The following is a 16,280-nucleotide window of genomic DNA, read 5'->3' on the forward strand; positions in this document are numbered from 1 at the left end:
GCTTTATTAAAAATTTGCTCCATTATTCCTGAGTCTCGTGCAAAAAATGTTTGTCACTTTATGAAAAAACAGATTCCAACATCAACATAAATTCTGAAGTAAAATCAAATTTGTAAGAAGAAATTCCTGTCGATATGTTTAAAATGAGTGACTTCTAATAGTCTTGTCATTTTGAAAACTACTACTTTATATGTGATTTTTTTTTTAATCTCTTGTTTTAGTGACTAGTTTCTGTTTTCCAAATGATTTTGTAAACTGCCATGCACAATTTTGTCAGTAAATGTAGTCAAAAATCTGTCACTCCAAATTCAGCACTAAGCTGAAGGCCCATCACACAACTGCCCAGCTGGGACCAATGTCTCTGCAGGGAGGTTGACTAGTGCTGTGGGGGAGGGATTAAATTAATTTGGCAGGGGGGGTGGGCATCAGAAGGAAACGTTAGAGAGGAGAAACCAGGTGCACAGAGATACTGGGAGGAACAAGTAGCATGAGAGTGAAGAATAGTTCAGAAATATGGATCAGATGGGGCAAATGTGAGGCAGTCTTAAGATGAGTTTGGAGTGCATGTGCATAAATGCATGTAGCGTGGTGAATAAAGTTGGTGAGCTGCAGTGTAAATGAAAACATAAAATTACAAAGCGATATTGATAGATTAGGTGAATGGGCAAAACTGTGGCAAATGGAATTCAATGTAGACAAATGTGAGGTCATCCACTTTGGATCAAAAAAGGATAGAACAGGGTACTTTTCTAAATGGTAAAAAGTTAAAAACAGTGGATGTCCAAAGGGACTTAGGGGTTCAGGTACATCGATCATTGAAGTGTCATGAACAAGTGCAGAAAATAATCAATAAGGCGAATGGAATGCTGGCCTTTATATCTAGAGGACTAGAGTACAAGGGGGCAGAAGTTACGCTGCAGCTATACAAAACCCTGGTTAGACCGCACCTGGAGTACTGTGAGCAGTTCTGGGCACCGCACCTTCAAGGCCAATATGTCTTTCTGGAGGGAGTGCAGCGTAGGTTTACTAGAATGACACCTGGACTTCAAGGGTTAAGTTACGAGGAGAGATTACTCAAATTGGGGTTGTATTCTCTGAAGTTTGAACGTTAAGGGGTGATCTGATCGAAGTTTATAAGGATATTAAGGGGAAACGGATAGGGTGGATAGAGAGAGACTATTTCCGCTGGTTGGGGATTTTAGGAGTAGGGGGCACAGTCTAAAAATTAGAGCCAGACCTTTCAGGAGCGAGATTAGAAAACATTTCTACACACAAAGGGTGGTAGAAGTTTGGAACTCTCTTCCGCAAATGGCAATTGATACTAGCTCAATTGCTAAATTTAAATCTGAGATAGATAGCTTTTTGGCAACCAAAGGTATTAAGGGATATGGGCCAAAGGTGGGTATATGGAGTTAGATCACAGATCAGCCATGATCTTATCAAATGGCAGAGCAGGCACGAGGGGCTGAATGGCCTACTCCTGTTCCTATAAGTCGCCACATGGGACAATGATATAGTGGCAATAACAGCGACCTGGCTCAAAGGAGGAGAGGATTGGGTACTTAATATTCCTGGTTACAAGGTATTCAGGAAAGATTGGGGGGGGGGGGGGGGCGTGGGGAGCGGGTAGTATTGATCAAAGAAACTATTATAGCACTGGAAAGGGATGATGTAGTTGAGGGGTCAAAGACAGGATCTATTTGGTTAGAATTAAGGAAAAAATAAAGGTGCTGTTATGCTATTGGATGTATACTATAGGCCACCAAAGAGTGGGAAGGAGATAATGGAGCAAATTACAGGAAGATTCAAGAACAATAGAGTAGTGATAATAGGGGGCTTCAATTATCCCAATATGGACTGGGACAGTAACAGTGTAAAGGGCAAAGAGGGGAAGGCATTCCTCACATGTATACAAGAGAACTTTCTTGAACAGTGTGTTTCCAACCGAACAAAGGAAGCAGTGCTGGATCTAGTTCTGGGGAATGAAGTGGGACAGCTGACGCATGTTTCAGTAGGGGAGCATTTGGGGAACAATGATCACAATTATTCTAAAACTGAAAGATATTATGGAAAGGAACAATCAAATGTGAAAATACTTAACTGGAGGAGGGCTAATTTCAGTGAGCTAAAGAGGGATCTTGCCCAAGTGGATTGGAATCAAAAATTGGTAGGCAAAACAGTAATTGGACTATGGGAGGCCTTCAATGGGGAGATGGTTCGGGTACAGAGAAGACACATTCCCACTAGGGGGCAAGGTAAGGGCATCCCAAGTTGGACCTCCCTGGATAACTAAAGATACAGAGATTAAAATGAAACAGAAAAAGGAGGCTTGTGACAAATTTAAGGTACATAATACAGTAGAAAACCAGGTTGAGTACAGAAAGTGCAGAGGAGATCTAAAAAAGGAAGTAAGAGGGGCAAAGAGTATCAGAATAGATTAGCAGCCAATCCAAAAGTGTTTTATAAAAGTGTAAATAATAAAAGGGTGGGACCGATTTTAAAAGAAAATCTTCTTGTGGAGGCAGAGGGCATGGCTGAGGTACTAAATGAATACTTTGCATCGGTCCTCACTCGAGAAGAGGATGCTGCCATTGTAGCAGTAAAGGAGGAAATAGTAGCGATATTGGATAGGATAAAAATAGAGGAGCTACTTAAAAGATTGGCAATACTCAAAGTAGAAATTTCACCTGGTCAAGATGGGATGCATCCTACGTCACCAAAGGAAGTGAGGGTGGAAATTGTGGAGGCTGTGGTTCCAATCTTCAAATATGGGGATGGTGCCAGAGCACTGGAGAATTGCAAATGTTACAAATGTTCAAAAAAGGGGAGAGTAATAAACCCAGCAATTACAGGCCAGTCAGCCTAACATTGTTGGTAGGGAAGCTTTGGGACAATAATCCAGGACAAAATTAATTGGCACTTGGAAAAGTATGGGCTAATAAATAAGTCAGCACGGATTTGTTAAAGGAAAATTGTGTTTGACTAACTTGATTGAGTTCTTTGATGTAATGGAGAGGTTGATGAGGGTAGTGTAGTTGATGTGTATATGGATTTTCAAAAGACATTTGACAAAGTACCACATAATAGACTTGTTAGCAAAATTAAAGCTCATGTGATTTGAAAGGACAGTGGCAGTGTGGATACAAAATTGGCTGGAGGACAGAAAGCAGAGAGTAGTGGTGAATGGTTGTTTCTCAGACTGGAGGGAGGTATACAGTGGTGTTCCCCAGGGGTCAGTATTAGGACCACTGCACTTTTTGCTATCAATGACCTGGATTTGGGTATACAGGATATAATTTAAAATTTGCAGAAGACACAAAATTCGGAAATGTAAACAATGTGAAGGATAGTAACAGACTCAGGAGGACGTAGACAGACTGGTGAAATGGACAGACACATGGCGGATGAAATCTAACGCAGAGAAATGTGAAGTGATATATTTTGGTCGGAAGAATGAGGAGAAGCCATGTAATCTAAATAGTACAATTTTAAAGGGAATGCAGGAACAGAGACCTGGGAATGTATGTGCACAAATCTTTGAAGGTGGAAGGATAAGTTGAGAAGGCTGTTAAAGCCCAGGATCCCAGATGCTTTTTGTTAATAAAGGCAGAGTACAAAAGCAAGGAAGATATGCTATATCTTTGTAAAATGCTGGTTAGGCCTCAGCTGAAGTATTGTGTTCAATTCTGGGCTCCATACTTTAGGAAGGATGTCAAGGCCTTAGAGAGGGTACAGATAAGATTTACTACAATGGTGCCAGGGATGAGGGACTTCAGTTATGTGGAGGAGCTGGGGGTTGTTCTCCTTTAGAAGAGAAGGTTATCGGAAGATTTGATAGAGGTGTTCAAAATCATGAACGGTTTTGATGGCGTAAATAAGGAGAAACTATTTCCAGTGGCAGAAGGGCAGTAACCAGAGGACACTGATTTAAATGATCGCCAAAAGAGCCAGAGGTGACATGAGGAAACACTTTTTTACACAGTGAGTTGTAATGACTGGGATGTACTGCCTAAAAAGGTGGTGGAAGGAGATTGAACAGTAACTTTCAAAAGGGAATTGGATAAATACTTGAAGGAAACAATTTACTGGGCTATGGGGAAACAGCAGGGTAAAGGGACTAATTGGATAGCTTTCAAAGAGTCGGCACAGGCATTTGGTGGGCTGTTGGTGTTCTGAACAATTTAAAAAGGAATGGACGTGTTGGACCAAGTGGCCTTTAACAGCTCCTCACCTCTTGATCCTCGAGTTTTGTTGCAAAATTCTGAGGCTAAGTCATTGGTGCTGTAAATATGGTAAGCTAAATAAGGTCTGCCTTTTCCCTGTTTCCCATCATATGGACTAGTTACAAGACTTGGAGAAAAAGCAAGTCACTCTTTATGGTCCCTAAGGTCTGTTGGAAAGGAAGATGTGACTTGCAGACATTTGGGTGGTGGTAGTGTATCGGAATCTAATATAAAGAGTTACTGCTGATTGTCAGATTTGGCACATCAGCCCTCAGATTACATGACACCAAACTTCTTGAATGCTGAATTAGAGGAGGTTTTTTAGCTTTTAGAAACCAGGGTGTTAATTTTGCCATTTTTTGTATATATTTTAACAGTTATGAATAGCAATGCTAATTGCTTCAGTTTTCTGCTTGGTAAGTTCATACTTTGATTCTTTGGCCAGGTTTTTGACAATTATCAAATTTTTTGACAGTACTCATCTGCAAGAATATTCATTTTGTGCCACTGATTTGGTTTAGTAGTAATGACCAGAGAGGTTAATCCAGAATACAGTAATCTGTGAAATTAAGCAGAGCAATGCGATTGTACTTTTCCATTTCACTGATATTGCCACTTCCAGTTTTTGAAAGACTGATCTATCGATCCATAGCATTATAACCAAAATATTTGCTTTAATCATAGAACCATAGAAAATTTACGGCACAGAAGGCGGCCATTCGGCCTATCGTGTCCACACTACCCTAATCCCACTTTCCAGCACTTGGTCCGTAGCCTTGTAGATCACGGCACTTCAGGTGCACATTCAAGTACTTTTTAAATGAGTTGAGGGTTTCTGCCTCTACCACCCTTTGAGGCAGTGAGTTCCAGACCACTACCACTACCACTTTCTGGGTGAAAAAATTTTTCCACTGATCCTTCTACCAATCACTTGAAATCTATGCCCCCTGGTTATTGACCTCTCTGCTAAGGGAAATAGGTCCTTTCTATCCACACTATCTAGGCTCTTCATAATTTTGTACACCTCAATTAAATCACCCCTCAGCCTCCCCTGTTCCAAAGAGAACAACCCCAGCCTATCCAATCTTTCCACATAGCTAAAATTCTCCAGCCCTGGCAACATCCTTGTAAATCTCCTCTGTACGCTCTCTAGTGCAATCACATCCTTCCTGTAATGTGGTGACCAGAACTGTATGCAGTACTCAAGCTGTGGTCTAACCAGTGTTTTATACAGTTCCAGCATAACCTCCCTGCTCTTATGTTCTATGCCTTGGCTAATAAAGGAAAGTATTCGTATGCCTTCTTAACCACCTTATCTACCTGTCCTGCTACCTTCAGGGATCTGTGGACATGCACTCCAAGGTCCCTCACTCCCTGTACACCTTTCAGTATACTCCCATTTATTGTGTACTCCCTTGCCTTGTTTGCCCTCCCCAAACGCATTACCTCACACTTCTCTGGATTGAATTCCATTTGACACTCTTCTGCCCACCTGACCAGTCCATTGATATCTTCCTGCAGGCTACAGCTTTCTTCCTCACGATCAACCACACGGTCAATTTTTATTTCATCTGCAAACTTCTTGTTCGTGCCCCCTACATTTAAGTCCAAATCAATTAATATGTATCACAAAAAGCAAAGGGCCTAGTACTGAGCCCTGCGGATCCCCACTGGAAACAGTCTTCCAGTCCCTCAAACCATATCGACCATTACCCTTTGCTTCCTGCCACTGAGCCAATTTTGGATCCAACTTGCCACTCTCCCTTGGATCCCATGGGCTTGTACTTTTTTGACCGGTCTGACATGTGGGACCTTGTCAAAAGCGTTGCTAAAATCCATGTAGACTACATCAAAGGCGCTACTATTATCGACCCTCCTTGAATTTTTTGAGGGGTTAACAATCAAGTTAGTCAGACGCGACCTTCCCTTAACAAATCCATGCTGACTGTCCTTGATTACTCCGTGCTTTTCTAATTGACAGTTTATCCTGTCCCTCAGAATTGTTTCCAATAATTTGCCCACCTCTGAGGTTAGACCGACTGGTCTATCCCGCTCTTCCTTTTTTAAAACAATGGTACAACATTAGCCCGTATCCCGAGAGGATTGGAAATAATGGCCAGAGCCACCGCTATTTCCTCCCTTGCTTCTTTTAACAGCCTGGGATACATTTCATCCGGCCCTGGTGATTTATCTACTTTCAAAGATGCTAATCCCTTTAATACTTCCCCTCTCACTAAGTTTATCCCATCCAATATTTCGTACTCCTCCTCAACTATAATGTCTGCATCGTCCCCCTCTTTTGTGAAGACAGACGCAAAGTATTCATTAAGAACCATACCCACATCTTCTACCTCCACACATAGGTTACCTTTTTGGTCTCTAATAGGCCCTACTCTTTCCTTAGTTATCCTCTTGCTCTTAATGTATTTATAAAACATCTTTGGGTTTTCCTTAATTTTACTTGCCAGTATTTTTTCATGCCCTCTTTGCTTTTCTAATTTCCTTTTAATGTCACCCCTGCACTCTTTATATTCCTCTAGGCTTTCTGTGGTATTGAGTTCTCGGTGTCTGACATAAGCTTTCCTTTTCTGCCTTATTTTACTCTGTATGATCCTTGCCATCCAGGGGGCTCTAGATTTGGCAGCCCCACTCTTTTTTCTTTGTGGGAACATGTTTACTCTGTACCCCTTGAATGCCCCCCAATGCTCTGACATTGATTTACCTTCAAGTAGCTGTTTCCAGTCCACTTTTGCTAAATCATTTCTTAGCTTAGTAAAATTGGCCTTTCCCCAATTGAGAACTTTAACCCCTGTTCTATCTTTGTCCTTTTCCATAACTATGCTAAATCTAACTGAATTATGATCACTCCCACCAAAATGCTCTCCCACTGATACTCCTTCCACCTGTCCAGCTTCCATTCCCTAAAACTAAATCCAGAACTGCCCCCTCTCTTGTTGGGCTTGCTACGTACTGCCTAAAGTTTTCCTGAATGCAATTTAAGAATTTTGTACCCTCTATACACTTCACACTGTTTGTGTCTCAGTTAACATTAGGGTAGTTGGAATCCCCAACTGTTTTTTGCACTTCTCAGAAATTTGTCTACATATTTGCTCTTCTATCTCCCTCTGACTGGGGGTCTATAGTACACTCCCAGTAGTGTGACTGCCCCTTTTTTGTTCCATAGCTCAACCCATATGGCATCATTTGATGATCCTTTTAACATATCATCCCTCCACACAGCTGTAGTTGTTTCTTTAACCAAAATTGCCACTGCCCTCTTTATCCCCTTCTCTGCCTCGTCTGAAAACCCTGTAACCAGGAACGTTGAAATGCCATTCCTGCCCCTCTTTAAGCCATGTTTCTGTAATAGCTAAGAGATCGTACTGCCATGTGGCTATCTGTGCCCTCAGCTCATCTGCCTATTTCACCTTCCTCCTTGCAATGAGGTATATACCTTTTTAAGCACTGCCAAACTCCCTTGCTGTTTATTTTCTAACCTTTGTTTCCTCTGCCTTCCTGAGTCACTTACTAACTTTCTGCCTTCTATCTCCAGTTCTGATTCTGTCCCATCTGAATCTACACTCAGGTTCCTATCCCCCTGAACCCTCCCCAATAGTATTAGCAAACCTCCCCGCAAGGATATTGGTCCCGGCCCTGTTGCGGTGCAACCTGTCTGGCTTGTGCAGGTTCCACCTCCCCCAGAACCGGTCCCAATGCCCCAGGAATCTATAGCCCTCCCTCCTGCACCATCTCTCCAGCCACGCCGTCATCTGCACTGTCCTCCTATTTCTGTACTCACTAGTGCACTCTGTGCATTCAAATACCTGACTTTTGAAATCAGAAAGAAAGTAAACTGCAGTTCAGGTTTTAAATAGATTGCTTAATCTGGTGTAATTTGTATTGAAAATTATATTTAATTTCCTGGTGAAAACTGACTTTGTACTCATGACTTCCACCCTTGAGATTTTCAATTTCTCATGGAAGAGCGCATTTTTTTGTTCTTTGAATGATTTTTTTAAAAAAATTATTGGCTGTCTCTAGTTGCCCTGAGATGGTGATAGTGGGTCATCTTGAACTGCTGCAGTTCTTGTGCAGTGGTGTTAAGTAGGGACTTCCCTATGATAACCCTGTAATGAAGAAGGACAGGTGACTTGTTCAAGTCAGAATGGGTGTGTTACTGGGAAGGGAACTTGGTGATGGTCCGCAACATTGCACCTCTTGTTCTTAGTAGAAGTTACAGGGGAGAGATGTGCAGTTGAAATAACTATGGCCAGTTGCTGCAGAGCATTTTGTAGATTGTAGGTATCATTCCTACAGTGTGGAGGGGGTCCAGTAAAGCAAACTGCTCTGTCCTGGATGTGTTGAGCTTCAATTTTGTTGCAGGTGCGTCTATCCGTGCGAATAGTGAATGATTCCATCACACTCCTGACTTGAGCCTTGTAGATGGTGGAGGGTCTTTGAGGGATCAGGAGGTGAGCCACTCATCAGAATTACCCAGCCACTCTCCTTGTAGCTATCGTGTTGAAATGAATGATCAGATCCTGAATTGGACCAATGATGATCTCAGGATGTTGATGGTGGGGGAGTTGGTGATCGTGGTGCTATTGAAGGTCAAGGAGTTGGCTGGTCTTTATCTGGGAGATGGTTATTCTGCACCACTTGAGTAGTATAAATGTTACCTGCCACTAGTTAGCCGAAGTCTGGATGTTATCCAGGTCCTGTATGCTGGCATTTGCTGCTTCATTATCAGAGGAATAGCAAATAAAGCTGAATACAGTAATCATCAGTGAACAGCCCCATTCCTGAAGTTATGGTGGAGGGAAGGTCATTGAAGCAGTTGAAGATGGTTGGGCTGAGTGCATTTCCTTGAGGAACTCCTGCAGTGATGACTGGCTTCCAACAACCACAGTTATCTTGAGCAAAATACTGCGGATGCTGGAAATACGAAATAAAAACAGAAAATGCGGGAAATACTCCAAGTCCAGCAGCATCTGTGGAGAAAAACAGATTTTAACGTTTCCAATCAATGACTATTTGTCAGAACTGGAAGAAGTTAGATTTAACAGTTTTTAAGCAAGTACAGAGCCAGGCAAAGGGAGGGGAAGAAAGAACAAAAAGGAAGGTATGTGATAGGGTGGAGAGCAGGAGTGATTAAATGGCAAAAGGGATGATGTGCTGCAGGGCTAGGAGGGTGGTAATGAGACAAATAAAGAAACAAAAGATTGGTCTAGAGCTGTAAATGGCAACAGCAGAACCATTGCCAGCCGCTGCGTCCGAAAACATGGGAGCATTTGTTATGGTCTGAAGTTATCGAAATCATTGAGTTCGGAAGGTTGTAAAGTGCCTAATCGAAAGATGAGGTGCTGTTCCTTGAGCTACCGTTGAGCTTCATTGGAACGGTGTAGGAGGCCGAGGTGGGAGTGGGATAGAGAATTAAAATGGCAAGTGACCGGAAGGTCAGGGTCACGCTTGCAGACTGAACGGACGTGTTCAGCAAAGCAATTACTCAATCAATGTCTGGTCTCCCCAACGTAAAGAAGACCGCGTCGTGAGCAGTGAATGCAGTATACTAAATTTGGAAGAAGTACAAGTAAATCGCTGTTTCACCTGGACGGAGTGATTGGGGCCCTGGAGGGTCGGAAGGGAGGAGGTGAAAGGGTATTAGGTGGTGATCAGGTTTCCTTGTCTTTGTTTGACCTGAAGCTGAGACTTTAAGTTTGGAGTCAATGTTGAGAGCTCCCAGGGCCACTCCCACCTCACTATACCCCCACCATTAGTCTGTGGGACATTGAGGAGCTGTCTCTCTGACTGGCCCTATTAATTTAAATAGGGCCACAACTTTAAACTAGTTTAGGGGCCAATCTAAAAGTCTTAGAATACACACTTATAGGATAGTATTTTCCCTGGATTGGACAAGTCAGGCTAGACTCACTTCCCATTTGGAAGTTGTTGAGTAACACAAACAGTCTTATTGGAGCACTTATTGGCGACATTGTATGCCTACTGATCAACATTGCCATTGTAAGCACTCAGCATAAAAATCCTGAACAATTTTCAGTTGGCAAAGGAAATATTTGCTGTCATATTTGGACACCAATTTGATAAACCTTTTTTGGATTGTATTTTGACTGGAGTACTAGTGTTAATGTTGTCTGTATTTACTCAATTCTACTTTGTCCACTAGGTTGAGTACATGTTATTGTCATTTGATCATGAACATAAGAAAGTTCAAGTGTTACTGCAGGGAGAAGAGATTCTTCACGAACTGCAAAATCGGGGTGAAAAGACAAACCCCAAGTAAGTAAATATTTTGTTCATTGAAACATTCAGGATGTGGATGCTCTTCATGTCTCTGCCCCAGTTTTCTCAGCCAGTGCAGTAGGTGTGCTGCAGTTAATTGCACACCCTAGGGGTAGGAAAAGAAAAATCAGCCAAGGTTCTCTTAATCTATATAGTGACCTCTATTGGATATTCATGTATGGTCACTCGGTGAGGACAAGGTTGGGCTTGATTGGTTTTGGCAGGCAATCAAGACTCGTGAATAATCACTTGGGCGAGGTTCCAAACCTATTGTATTCCATTGAGAGAGTCAACACTTTCAGATAATTAGAGACCATTTTTTCATGAGCAGTAAATTACTTATGCTTTTCAGTGTCAGTATTACAAAGATTGCTAGTGACATTGAACAAAATTATTTTTTCAGTTTGAAGGACTTGATCAAAATGAAAAGACCTAGTTTACTCACTGGTGAAATACCCTTTTCTGAAGGTGGTAACTTATGGTAGGGTTTCCGCGATTTTTCATCCAAGCGGCCATTCTTCATATGAACAGAGGCTTCTGTTTTGCAAGTCACTTTGGGGAAAAGAGTGAATCTCTGCATAATCTTCTCACCTGATGCCCTATGTATACTTCCAGAAGGCACCACTGTTCAGTGATCAGGAGCTAGGGTCCTGCCCTAGGACTTTAGACCAATCGTAGCATCTTCAACTGATTATGATTAGCTAATTCCACATAAGCCAAGGACCAAGCTTAGAACTTTCCTCTTTTATGGGGTTTCTGAACCACAGATGCAGCTATTTAAGATCTGCCTTACTAACTAGGTCTATAATGCAAGAAACATTCATTATACTTGATGTTTTATCCAAAGCCATCCCACTCTCTGGCGACCTGAATATGGCAGCTATATGATTGAAGGTACTCCAGGGCAACCATATGGAGGAACTATGGCGGATTTTAACACTGTGGAAGCAAACATGAAGTTACGCCGACATGAAGTGTTTTCCTTATTGAAAGTGAATGGGACCATCTGCACCATCACTGCTTTTCCCAGGTTAGTAAGTGAGTTTTTTTCCCCCCAGGTTCATATAAAGTAGTTTGAGATGAAATACAGAGTGAACATAGAAGATTTAACTTATTACTAAAGTCGTCTGAGGATTGTGTCAGCATTCTTTTTGGAAAGAGTGAAACACTTGGATCAAAGGTTTTACTGGTTATGAGGTGCGTGTTTTCATGGAAAACTTGTAAGGTCACTTGTGTTTCCAATATGTTTGACTTATGTCTGATGTCTTGTATGAATACAATAATGGAGTTGATTGAATCGTATACAAAACTTCATTTTAGTTTAAGATGTAATTTGATTTAAGGTTACTTGAATAAAATGTGTAACATTTGGTGGTCTCATTAGAGAATGCAATAAATAAATTCCACGAGTTTACTTTTAAATAGTTGAGCTATGGTATATTCATAGTTGCCGTACTACTAGGAACAAATTCAGGTCACCAACTGGGAGAATCACGAGTCATACCCATTTAAGATATTTCTGTCACTTAACTGTTGCTTTGTTGACCTTTTTTTGTGATCTAATTATGAAGTGCTTTGAGACAACTGGAAGGAGCTATACAAATTGTTTCCTCCTTCGCATTATATAGTGAGCATCTCCCCAGGGAAGCTGCTTTTACTTCCCCAACAACTTGCCAGCTTTGAAAATGCTGAAGTTTGTTTGTGCTGGTCAGGAAATTATCCTTTGTTTTGCCTATGACCTATGTTTTGAGCACTGCCAATGAGCATTTTTGCAGTTGGACGAAATGACATTGTTTTCTGCTTCCCTTTTTCATGAAGGTCCAGCAGAGTGGTAGTAAATGAAATTCCAGAGCAAGCCTTCAGTGCTTGTTAAAGCTCCTCAGAGAATACCATTGAATAGCTGTCTTCAGTATAGACTAATATCAATGCTATGAATCATCTGTCACTATTATAGGAACAGAAGTAGGCCATTTAGCCCCTCGAGGCTGTTCTGCCATTCAGTGAGATCATGGCTGATCTGTGACCTAACTCCATATACCCGCCTTTGCCCCGTATCCCTTAATACTATTTGGTTAACAAAAATCTATCAATCTCAGATTTAAAATTAACAATTGAGCTAGCATCAACCGCCGTTTGCGGAAGAGTTCCAAACTTCTACCACCCTTTGCGTGTAGAAGTGTTTCCTAACTTCACTCCTGAAAGTCCTGGCTCCAATTTTTAGGCTATGTCCTTCTAGTCCTATCTCCCCAACCAGCAGAAATAGGGTAGATGGAAAGAAACTATCGGGTCCCTTTTTAATATCTGGAAAACTTCAATCAAATCACCCCGTAATCTTCTAAATTCCAGGGCATACAACCCTAGTTTGTTTAATCTTCCCTCGTAATTTAACCCTTGAAGTCCAGGTATCATTCTGGTAAATCTACGCTGCACTCCCTCTAAGGCCAGTATATCCTTCCTAAGGTGCAGTGCCCAGAACTGAACATAGTACTCCAGGTATGGTCCAACCAGGGCTTGTATAGCTGTAGCATAACTTCTACCCTCCCCCTCTTCCTTTCCCCCCCCCCCCCCCTCCCTCTATTCTCTGTATTCTAGTCTTCTAAAGGCCAGCATTCCATTAGCCTTTTTGATTATTTTCTGTACCTCTCCATGACATTTTACTGATCTATGTACATGGACCCCTAAGTCTCATTCGACCTCCACTGTTTCGAGCTATTCTTTTGTTTTGGCCTAACATTTGGTACCAAGATGCTTTTCTTGTTGTGGATCATCTCTGTACAGTGATTAGTATTTTGGTATCAAAATGTACTGATTTTTACCATGAGCTTTGATGTTTCCTTTGTGATTTCCTGTTGTCTGAGCTAAGGCTGCAACTGAAAGAAAGGGACCAATGTAAGCAATCCAATCCTTAAGGCCTTCCTTTAGTAGAAGTTTCTTTGTTTTGTTCAACATTTGTTGCCTCACCTGCATATAGTAATTGTGGTAGATAATCGTTAACACCAGATTAAAGGGATTTGAATGTTTATAACTGTAGGGTAATCTCTTATTTTCTGTGATTCTTGGAACTGGACGAATAGTCAAGCAAAGAAAGTCACCCTCACTGTAGTTTCATTAATTAAAAGTATGATATTATTTTGTACTAGTATTCTTGAAGCAAAGTCAAACTATACATATGACTTTCCTCTAAAATCCTGTTGGACACTTAATAATTTGCAACATTATTATGTAATGTCTTAATTCATACAAACATCAGACAAGTCATGTATACAACCTTTTTAAATCGAGGATTTTTGCTCATCGAGGCCTGAGCTCAAGCTCTTTTTGCGCGATGTTCGACTGCAGTGTGTGTGGTTCCTTTCGACTGCCGTGTGGTGGGGAGACTGTTCTGACGGTCTCTTTATATTGTTTTTACCAATAGGACATAGGATTGGGAGAGTGTCATTCTTTTTGTCCATTTGCTCCCTGTTGCTGAGCCTCAAACATTAACATTTCAATGATTGACAGTTTAGGCTTTGATCATGTGACTGCATTGTGTAGACCCTTTGATGTAGAAAAGATCATGTGTTCAAACCAAGGAATGTAAAAGGCCCCTTTACCATCTCTGCCTGTTACCTTCTGTGCAGTGATTGGCCCTTTATTCTAGTTCCCTCAGTTTGGACCCTGATTCTTAACTCTGACTTTGCACATCCTGTTTCATGTGGCCCTGTTCATTTCCCAGTTTTTTGAACAGGTTATCAGATAGGTGTGAAAAGGCATGGCCTCTCAATCCTATCATTGCTTTGCAGAGATGAAGGCTTTGATATATGCCCTTGTTGCCTTCTCTTACATTATCACTTGCAGCAATAAAAAGCTAGTTTCCAAAAGCCTAACGACCCTTTAAGCTCAATATTATCCATCTAGCTTATTTATTTAATATTTATCTGCACACTACAATGTCTTTACCCTCAATGACGCTGATAGCATTGGAGAGTATGAGTTGAGGTCAAACAGGATTTGCGAGAACACAGTTTACTACATTACTGTGTTTGCAGATTTGCAAATCCCTTTGTTTGATAGGGACACAGTCAACCCTTTCCTTCAAATGTCTTTTGTTAAAGGGGTTTTGAACCACACATAACCACAGGTCTGAGGACTGTGTGTGAATTGGTTGTTTACTTCCTTGTAAACAATTTTACAACACCAAGTTATAGTCCAGCAATTTTATTTTAAATTCACAAGCTATTGGAGGCTTCCTCCTTCGTCAGGTGAAAATGTGACTACTTCCTTGTAGGTTAAAGCCAGGTTCAATTAAGCAATTGTTTTGACTAATGCATATCAGTACAGGAACATAAATAATGCATCTGTAAGTTGCTGCACTGAAACAAAAGGCTATCTTAAATAAAAACAGAAAATGCTAGAAATGCTAAGCGAGACAGGCAGCATCTGTGGAGAAGGTTGGTGACCCTTTGTCAGAATGTGTTAATGTCTGTTTCGTGCAAAGCTCCATTAGTGTTCTATCCACAATCAATGTTGATACGTATTTGAACAAGTGTTAGTGCTCTGCTTCATAGATAAGTGTTAAAAGGTTTCAAGTGGTTACCCTGTCCAGCAAATGTCCTTTGTGTTCGATATCCTGTGGCTATCTGACAGCTTGATGCAATTGGGAAAAAAAAAATTAATATTTGCTTTCCTGGGTGAACTTCAAAGGAGTTGTAGTAGTCTCTGGTAGGCTTGTTCCAATTCTCATGTAGACTTATCCCAATTCAATTGTAAACAATTTTACAACACCAAGTTATAGTCCAACAAATTTATTTTAAATTCCACAAGCTTTCGGAGGCTTCCTCCTTCCTCAGGTGAACGGTGTGGAAATGAAATTTTCGAATCCTTCGCATTTGAAAATCACAGAACAATCCCTGATGATTACTGCCCGTTGTCAAGGCAATCACAGTGAGCAGACAGAAAGGTGTCACCTAAAAGGCCACCGAATATACAAACCCCCCAAAAAAAAAAGAGAGAGAAGGAAGACAGTCAATGACCCGTTATATTAAAAACAGATAACATTTGTTCGCTGGTGGGGTTACGTGTAGTGTGACATGAACCCAAGATCCCGGTTGAGGCCGTCCTCATGGGTGCGGAACTTGGCTATCAATTTCTGCTCGACGATTTTGCGTTGTCGTGTGTCTCGAAGGCCGCCTTGGAGTATGCTCACCCGAAGGTCGGTGGCTGAATGTCCTTGACTGCTGAAGTGTTCCCCGACAGGGAGAGAACCCTCCTGTTTGGCGATTGTTGCGCGGTGTCCGTTCACCCGTTGTCGCAGCGTCTGCATGGTCTCGCCAATGTACCATGCTCTGGGGCATCCTTTCCTGCAACGTATGAGGTAGACAACGTTGGCCGAGTCACAGGAGTATGAACCGTGCACCTGGTGGGTGGTGTCCTCTCGTGTGATGGTGGTATCTGTGTCGATGATCTGGCATGTCTTGTTACCGTGGCAGGGTTGTGTGGTGTCGTGGACGCTGTTCTCCTGAAAGCTGGGTAATTTGCTGCGAACGATGGTTTGTTTGAGGTTGGGTGGCTGTTTAAAGGCGAGTAGTGGAGGTGTGGGGATGGCCATAGCGAGGTGCTCATCATCATTGATGACACGTTGAAGGCTGCGGAGAACATGGCGTAGTTTCTCCGCTCCGGGGAAGTACTACACGATAACATCAACAAGTTCCATCCCACCATCAAGCTCACCATGGACTGCTCCTCAGAATCAGTTTCTTTCTTGGACACACGAATCTC

At 41.8% G+C, this 16,280-nt stretch overlaps 1 protein-coding gene across 3 annotated transcripts in view; it reads left to right on the forward strand.

Moving 5' to 3' along the window:
• Positions 1 to 16,280, forward strand: part of gclc (glutamate-cysteine ligase, catalytic subunit) — a 76,988-nt gene that overhangs the window by 17,277 nt on the left and 43,431 nt on the right. For all 3 annotated transcript variants that reach the window (XM_067983992.1, XM_067983990.1, XM_067983991.1), the window contains exons 3-4: positions 10,408 to 10,520; positions 11,371 to 11,553. In XM_067983992.1, the coding sequence (XP_067840093.1) occupies positions 10,408 to 10,520; positions 11,371 to 11,553 (296 nt within the window). The remainder of the gene's footprint in view (positions 1 to 10,407; positions 10,521 to 11,370; positions 11,554 to 16,280) is intronic.

This window comes from Heptranchias perlo, chromosome 5 (assembly GCF_035084215.1).
Source record: "Heptranchias perlo isolate sHepPer1 chromosome 5, sHepPer1.hap1, whole genome shotgun sequence".
Classification (NCBI taxonomy): domain Eukaryota; kingdom Metazoa; phylum Chordata; class Chondrichthyes; order Hexanchiformes; family Hexanchidae; genus Heptranchias; species Heptranchias perlo.